Source organism: Polyergus mexicanus, unplaced genomic scaffold, assembly GCF_030449975.1.
Source record: "Polyergus mexicanus isolate NDT 795.1 unplaced genomic scaffold, iyPolMexi1.0 SCAF_58, whole genome shotgun sequence".
Taxonomy (NCBI): domain Eukaryota; kingdom Metazoa; phylum Arthropoda; class Insecta; order Hymenoptera; family Formicidae; genus Polyergus; species Polyergus mexicanus.
Genome location: NW_027223378.1, coordinates 70,100 through 79,065, shown reverse-complemented (window position 1 = coordinate 79,065; position 8,966 = coordinate 70,100). Strand labels below are relative to the sequence as shown.

General features: G+C 32.9%; 2 protein-coding genes across 2 annotated transcripts; one reads left to right on the top strand and one right to left on the bottom strand.

Annotated features, from left to right (window-relative positions):
- Nucleotides 1-3: 3 nt before the first annotated feature.
- Nucleotides 4-3,824, bottom strand: LOC138943922 (uncharacterized; the record flags this gene model as incomplete). The annotated part of the gene is made up of 5 exons (XM_070314828.1): nucleotides 3,730-3,824; nucleotides 3,533-3,615; nucleotides 1,860-1,883; nucleotides 853-1,192; nucleotides 4-380 (listed from the first exon to the last, which is right to left on the bottom strand). Coding segments are annotated over exons 2-5 (795 nt in total), but the record flags the coding sequence as incomplete, so codon positions are not given.
- Nucleotides 3,825-5,322: 1,498 nt separating this feature from the next.
- Nucleotides 5,323-8,748, top strand: LOC138943920 (uncharacterized). The gene is made up of 2 exons (XM_070314826.1): nucleotides 5,323-5,804; nucleotides 5,961-8,748. The coding sequence occupies exons 1-2, from the start codon at nucleotides 5,421-5,423 to the stop codon at nucleotides 6,441-6,443; spliced, it is 867 nt and encodes a 288-aa protein (XP_070170927.1). The 5' UTR covers nucleotides 5,323-5,420; the 3' UTR covers nucleotides 6,444-8,748.
- The last annotated feature ends 218 nt before the right edge of the window (nucleotides 8,749-8,966 follow it).

Below are 8,966 nucleotides of genomic sequence, written 5' to 3'. Positions count from 1 at the left end.
AGGCGGATTCTCACATACTTTCGAAGTTGCACAAACATCACTCTCATCAACATCACCGTGCTTACCATAATCTGTTCTAGCACCGAAGTCAGCGCGACCGTAATCAGCCGTGCGTCCATAATCCGCCGCACCGGTTGGTCCGTATCCTCCCACGGCACCGGCAGCTGGTCCATATCCGCCACCCATTCCTGGCGCCGTCGAAGTGTAACCCATCGCCGCACCACCCACGTTCTGACCATAAGCCCCGCGATCAGCATAGCCGGTACCAAAGTCCGCTCCACGGCCGCTAAAGTCTCCAGCTCCGCGATTGTAATCGGTGTATCCGGTTGCGACGCCACCTGCAGCAGATCCATCGTAACCAACGAGTTGGATCGGAAGAACTGCAAAGCACGCCGAGATATCGAATTGGTTTTTAAATGCACATTATCAAAGTTATATTCTCATTTCATTCCAACATACTATTTTCTCAATGCGCTCTGCAATATAGAATATTACATCATTCGCAGAAGTTCATAAATCGATTTAATGAAGCAAATCCTACTTTGACACTTGTCGATATGGGAAAGACAGAAAAGAAGTAATAGAAACGACGGAAATAAATAAAAAAATGTGACAATATGTAAATGTGACACACACACACACACACACACGCGCGCGCGCGCGCGCGCGCGCACACACACGCACACACGCACACACACACACACACACACACACACACACACACACACATATATATATATATATATATATATATATATATATATATACATAGGGCATGTATACTTAAAGAAAATTAAATGAGAAAATAGTTTTGTCGGAATTTACAAATAACGATGTGTAAACTATACCAACCTCTTCTATCATTGTATGGTCCAGGACGAGCGTCTCTACCACCGTCTCGTCCTCCCCTACCACCTCTCATTGGTCCACCTCTTCGGTCATCTCGGCGTCCTCCTCCACCTCCACGTGACTTCCCGGTTGACTGTTCCACGTTGATCGTCGCTCCTTTGAAGTTGGAATTGTGAAGTGCTTTAATTGCTGCAGCTGCATCCTCTTCCCGTGCCATATGGACGAAACCATATCGATTCATGACATCACATTCTGTCACTTCACCAAAGCGCAAGAATAATTGTCGCAATTCATCGTTGCGACAATTTTCTGGCAACCTGCCCACAAATATTTTTGTTTTCCGCTACAACACATGAAAAAATGATTATTCTCTCTCTCTCTCTCTCTCTCTCTATATATATATATATATAAAATATGATAATTAGATACACTAATAATATTGTGTTTTAGAATCTTTTTGGTTGGTCTATAATTTGCAACTAAATTTTCAGGACAGAATTCTATTTATAATGTTAATGTATGTTACATGTTTTATGTAACTATGTATATATTCGAATATATATTATGATTTGTATGTATTTTATATGCTCAAAAGTTTTCTTCAATACACGAGACTTAAAATTTATACATAAGATTGGCTTGAATTTTGTCTTAAATTATAGATTGTCTCTAAAAAGGCTTTAATATAAATAAAATATTACAATAAAAGTGCAATGTTGAAAACAAAAGTATAATTTAATAATAATTGTATCTCAAAATCGATCATACATTCATTGCAAAAATATATGGTGTCTGTTTGAGATTTATTATTGCTCAGTTATCTTTCAACATTTTACAAAATATATGCAATTATATTAATGTAAAACTATACCGAGCGGTTATATTATCAATATGACTAATAACTCAAGATATTATACTGTAAAATAAAAGAGATCTTAATTTTAATTTCATTTTAATATACAGTAGTTAATTAATTAATTAAAAGTATAAAAATATTTGTATGATCTTACCGGCTGATTAGATGAAACCATCTTCTGAAAACATAATTCATCAAGATTACTATTTCATAAAAATAGGTATTAAATAATTTCTGCGTTTTAATTTCTATCAATAATAATCGAAATATCTTTTATATTGAAAAGATTTTTCATGACTTGCAATAATGAACTTTGGAATAACTTAACTAACTTGGAACTTGAGAATGAAAGAATTATCCAACGTAAACATTTTTTATTATATAAGATAAATATTTTTTATAATTTCAGTATTACATTTGTGTGCTATAAATTAAGCTGCCCACTATATTTTTGTACACGTAACAATAGGTGTTTTGTTAATATTAATATATAACATTGTCCATATAAAATTAAGTATCTCCAAAGGACATCGTTAATAGAGCTTTCGAATAAAGCAAGTTCGATCTCTCTGAGAGCGATTAAACCCAATTTGCCATGAATAAATGTTGGACCGAAAATGGTTTTGAATCTGATTAATAAAAAATAATATAAATAATATAAATAATATGAAATATATCCCGTACGACGTTATTTTGCGACTTTAAAGCATAAGATTCTTCGATTAATTCCTTAATTAATCAATCAAACGCTTATTCGAAATATTTCATTGATTAATCTAATAAATAATCCAAATACCCCCCTAGTAACCCAAGACGGAATTTACGACATCATTAATCATCGCTCTTAGAGCGATCAAATTTGCTTCACTCGAGAATGCTACTCGAAAGATATTCGTATTATCTTTCAATTTTAAGCGCAAGAAATATGTATTATTAAACTAGGGAATGGGAATGGAGAGGGTTAGGTTAGGCAATAATAACAAATAATAGGAGATGAACAGACGAAAGCTTTTTCAAGGCTTTTTGCATCGATCCAATCTCGATTTTATCATTAAAGGCCGAAAAAATGCGGCCATCATCGATCAGCGATCATGATTGATCTTTATCGATAGAAGGCCGGCGGCCGTATCATACATATATTATCCAATATCAGATCACGATGTACACGTGACACAAAGGATCCCGTCTAAGAAAACGCGATCGATTCTTCGCTGACGGCTCTTCCAAATATTTGTCGCGGTCGACAGTATTACTTACGTGTAACCGCGCCGTTTTGGCGAAATAAATCGAAAAGAAAGAGAAGGGAAAAGAAGTAGCAACGATTCTTGCAACGAGCTTGCAAGAGAGATGCGAAATGGCGGTCAAAGTCGCGTCCGTTCGGTATATTCTCGTACGAGAGAGAACGCGAAATGAACGAACGGCCAACGGAAGTACTGCCAACCGTTGTTTGTGAAAAAGTTACCGATCCCGATTGCCCGCGTCATATTGCGTGACCTCGATCGTCCAATTTATCGATCCTCCCTCAAGACTTTCACGCGGACGACGCGTATGTAATCGTATACATATTAGTTTACCCACAACAAAGAGACAGAGAGAGACAGACAGAGAGAGAGAGAGAGAGAGAGAGAGAGAGAGAGAGAGAGAGAGAGAGAGAGAGAGAGAGAGAGAGAGAGAGAGAGAGAGAGAGCGAGAGAGACAAAGTTTACAGAAATGTATTCAGTTTCGATTGTCGATGCAACGAAATCAATTTTATCCCTTGAAAGGAAAATGGAATGAGGGATGGAAGGGGCAGAGGAAGAGAAAGAGAATTTACAGAAATGATATTACCGTTCCAGCCGTGGACGTCTCCGAAGTAGCGTGGTAACCGACAGACGTGTCCATCGATAATGCGGAAAAAAGACAGAAAGAAACTGAAATGAATAGATCAATGTGCAATGTGCAGAAGCTATTATATCGTATACACGCGATCGTTGTATCTCAGCTCGTACTTTGAATGGCACAGTAAGACGCTTCTCGTAACTTACGTTAAAAAAAAAATGGCTCGCACTTAGTACACGACGCCGCTGCTGTCTTTCGTTCGTTGTGCGAGAACAGTGCGGCCAATCTTGCGGCGCAAGTCTTGACCCCGCCGGGGTATTTCTTTCTTCTCCTCTTCCACGTGTCTTCTTCGTACCGCGCGGGAGGGCGGCACCAGTCTCGACGAAAGTCTCTATAAAATTTCACCGCCAAATCGATAATTTCGATATTTCGATAATCGCAATATTGCTCTTCAAAGTTTCGATTCGCATTTGTCTCTTCTCTGTTGGCGCATTCGCTCGGGGCTCGGGCGGGATTCGCTCCGTTCAAACCACGTTCCGTGTGCGCGTTTCTCTCGCGATTAATAAACGCGTCTAAAAGTGAATTTTATGCACGAAAAACTATCGGGAGTGCCTCGTAAATAATATATATCGGACGTGGCGTATCATAAGTTGTGGACATTCTCAGACGGAAAGCGAGACTTGCAAGTGTACAGTCGTCGTCGTCGTCGTCGTCGTCGTTGCGCCGATATCGCGATTTCGATGATCCGTGTGTGCGTGCGATGATCTATGTGTGTTAATTTCTGTGCGACGATCAAGATTGCTTTCTCATATTTCACGTTTGCTCTTGGCCGAAAATTAAGTTGTACGATCATCGTTTCACAGATATGATAATTTTTATATAATTAATTGCATCGATTTTATCACATACGCATACTTTTTCGAATTTTCCAATATTGGACGCATTCAAGTCGGACACGCATATTGTATTGAGAGATATTCATCGTGCATGTATTATTTTAATATTTTGTGAAGTAATCTCAGTACTTTTGTCGTTGAACAGAAAATAAACCAAATTACATGAATTTTTTGCATATATTTAATGGATCTTAATAGATCACGGAGTTATCTCAGAAATTCCGTATATGTTCAATGATAAAAATAAAATTGCCGATTCTTTTCAGAACCAATAATCATGATGCGTGAATATATAGATGCGATGCGACTTGAAAATGTCTAATCCGGAAGTGAAAGGACCATTGATGTCTTCAGATGCTTCGAAGAATTGCATTAACCAATCAGAATAAAGAAATTTTACTCTCTCTTTGTGTCCTGATTGGTCAATCGTCAAACGCTTCTTCTTTCTAGCGTCTTCTCGACCGCGTTGTAATTTTAATTGCATGTCACATGTCACTATCGCAATTTCGATATTGACAATATTCTATTTACTTTTGCAAGTGTCCAGAGTGGATTAAAAATTTTATTTGCGCGTTTCGCATTATTTTCTTCGCCTAAAAAGTATTTAAATGCAATCACTGTACGCGCGGTTATCACCAGGTATGTATATGTAATATGTATCATGATCTATGATCTATATAATTAATTATTCCGATATCACATATTTTTTGAATTTTTTTTATTGTTAAAAATAATATTTTCAAATTGTCGGTATATATACGTAAAAATTGTGAAATTTTATTTAGATTATTATTTTTTGTATTATCGTGATATTAATCATCGATAGAGGGAGCAGCCTCCCTTCGAAAAGAGAAAAGGCGACATTTCTATAGTATCACGTTTCGTCTATGACTGTCACTAATATTGTACTTTACTTTACATTACATTGCTTTCGTTGTAAATAGTCGTACGTTTTATATTCGTTCGCCGCACGTAATTATCGTACGTTATAATTTCGAAAAATGAAGAGATCGCCATTAAATACTCCACATGGTAGTCGGACATACGGTGCAAGGCATACGCCGTATAATTGGAAGTTGTACGAAAACGCGAACAATAGAGGTTATCAGTCTGTTAATAATAGTTATCAGCGTTTTTCTGTAAACAATGAAATACAGCCTTGTGGGGATAATTTTATTCCTCTAAACGTTAGCACGCCAGTTACGCAACACGAAAAGCACAATACTAATCGGTATAGCCCTGCGAATGGACGCAATAGCGCCAGTCCAGGTAGCGGGTGGTATAATAACAGGAATAACTATCACGCTACTTCAAGATCAAATTGTAATAATCGGTATTCTACTTACAAGCATACTGGCAAACAATTCCATGGACAAAAAAGAAAGGTGAGATTCTTGATAAATCCAGAAGATCTTGTCAAATGATGGAGTTTCAAATGTTTCGTTAGCGCAATATACATACATATAGCACACATACGCACACAATTGGTATATTAACAATTACTGTATGTTATGTGAATCTTACTTTAGATTTATTTTTAGGGTTATAAAGGAATGCGTAGGCAAGCAAACATATCGGCGTATATAGATATAAATTCCTTTTTGGAAGATCCTTGGGAAGATCTAGTCAAAAAGTTAAATAATTCAAAAGAAATGAGCAAAAGTGAAACATCCAAGAATGAATCTCTATCTCGCTTAAGTTTAAAATTGGCAGATAATGATCTTGTAGAAAAATCTGAAAGCAAATTTTCGAGAGATATAAACTTGGATGATTCACGATGCGGTCAAGAAACTAAAAATGATCAGACTTGTGTAGATATAAGTTTGGAGACAGAGAATACAGATCTCGGTCAAATATCGAATAGTTCGATAAATTTGGAAACTGATAATATTTGTTCCGGTCAAGATTCGCTACTAAATGAAAGTACATGCAGTATTAATAGCAAGATTTGTGGAATCATAAAAGAGAAGGATAATACTCATTTAATTTCATTACCGATAGACACTGATCAGAAAAATATATAACAGTAAATGAAAAATAACATTTATATTGCGAAGAGAAATTATACTGGATAAAAATACATGTAATAATTGTTGCTGTACAGATATTCATGAATTGTATATAAGTATAACATCGTAGAAAAAATTCAATGTACTAAACATTTTTCGAGACACATTTTTTTTTTTTTTTTTTTTTTTTTGGAAACAGGTTAGAGTTGTGAAATTATATTTAAAATGTATGCGATGTACAACAGGCTAACATTATCTTATAGATTATATATTTTCACAATTTGGCTGTGAAAAAAAGATGTATAAAAATTTATATTATAGACTTATATAGATATATGTGCAATTTTGTAGTACACGAGTTCACTAAGGTTATAAGAACTTGAGAAAACAGTAAACACCAATTTCTGACTAGTAGAGACTGTGTTTCTTATGAAAGAATTTTGAGACAGAATTAGCTACATTATAAAAGAGCATATACGAGACTTAAAATTTTATTCAAACATGTAGAATCTCTGTTCACTTTATAAATTTCTCTTTTAAGCTATCAATTTTCAAAGTTTATTTAAAATATTAGATTTTACGACTTGTGAACGTAGTTAATGAACCAATATTTTTTACTTTTTGTATAAATATGTTACATGAATTTTTTTTATTCTTATTTAGCAAGCTTGTAAATATATCCTGTATCAATCTTATGATTGTTTTAATATTTCCAAAATTTTCAAATTTTCATAAATTCTATATTTATAAATAAGCTAATTAACTTTATGTTGGATATATCCTGATATATCTTTTTATATGAATATTTCCAATTTAAAATATATTATTTTCTCATTAAATATTAGAATATAACTAGTAAAGCTAATAATTTATATATAGTTATATATGTAAATTAGTAACATGAGAAAAATCTATAAATCTCTCTCTCTCTCTCTCTCTCTCTCTCTCTCTCTCTCTCTCTCTCTCTCTCTCTCTCTCTCTCTATCTCTCTATCTCTCTATCTCTCTATCTCTGTTTATGTACTTTGGAAATTCATATTATGTACATATAATTGCTGAAATACATTTATAGCATTTCCCGAAAACAAAAGGTAAACTTTTTTGAAAACATTTCAATTAAATATCAATCTATCAAATTTTTACTAATTAATTTTTAACAAATGTAATCTTTATCATTAACTTTTAGAGTTGCCATAAATTATTATTCAAGTGCATATATTATGATACATATAATTTATTCTAGTATTCGCACAAGTATGAGTATCTTCACATAATTTAAATCTACTTTATATTTTATAAAGTTACTCTATATATATTTACTACCTATAAAGAAAAAAATATTTTGCGTAATAAATTTATGTGGTCTTTAGAGTGGTGATTCATTTTTTATATGCATGAAAAATGAGCGTCCACATAAAATTGACATATATAAAATTTTTATTGTGAAATATTGAATGACGGAGCAGATTTTTGTCTCCATTTATTTATTATCAGATATATAATTATTATGTTTATATTTCTATCTCTTTTATATTTATATTATATACTTATATCTATACAAATATATATATAGATAAATACGTAAAAACAGAATTACACATAACAATATTATGTCTTCATATATATTACATAAATAAGTTAGTATCTACATAAATAAATTAGCTTAGTTAATGAAATGTAATTCAAAACTGCAAAATTTTATAAGATGTCTAGAGATTTTTAGATTTAATTTTAAACCTAATTCGATTTTGTAATTAGTAATATGTATTATCGCATATAAGCATAATACTATTATTATCATGTGGAAGCACTACTTAGCACTGCTTAGTGCATAATGTCTAATTACTTTATATTAGATATCAATTACTTTTAAATTATTTCGTAACTGCAATGTATATCATTAGTCTTATTGTTAAATAAGTAGCATATGATCAGCTTTAGATAAACAACATTATCTTTATTAGATAATTATTTTTGGTCTGTTATAGATAATAATGAGTAAAACTTATTTACACATTATATAATTGCTTTTAATGGACACATTATATAATTATTTTTAATGGTTCTTTAGATTCCAAAATGAAAATGGGTTATGCAACAACTTATAAGTATTGATTTTAAAAATATTAAAATTAATAATAGCTGCTTGAATAAATTTTATTATCACTATCAATGTAGAATTAATATTTATCAGATATGCAGAATAAAGTTTACGTTATGAAAATACTTTGTTTATGAGAGAGAGAGAGAGAGAGAGAGAGAGAGAGAGAGAGAGAGAGAGAGAGAGAGAGAGAGAGAGAGAGAGAATGAGAGAGAATAAACTTATCTAAAATATTGTATTTTCAAGATTGAACAAACGATATAAGGAAAATATTAATTTTATATTTATTTTTTGAACGTATTTGAAGGAAATTAATCATAAGGAAAACTGTTCGACAAATGTAATGTACAAATAACGATATGGTACAAAAATTTGTATAAGAAATTTAAGCTTTTTTTCAAATTTATTTTGTAACTTATCATTTTAGACAGCCATCTC

What these genes read in the sequence shown, in the direction of transcription:
- LOC138943920 (XM_070314826.1), top strand. Translation starts at nt 5,421, where the DNA reads ATGAAGAGATCGCCATTAAATACTCCACATGGTAGTCGGACATACGGT. An exon ending in TCCATGGACAAAAAAGAAAG is followed by an intron (nt 5,805 to 5,960) that starts GTGAGATTCTTG and finishes ATTTATTTTTAG; the next exon opens with GGTTATAAAGGAATGCGTAG.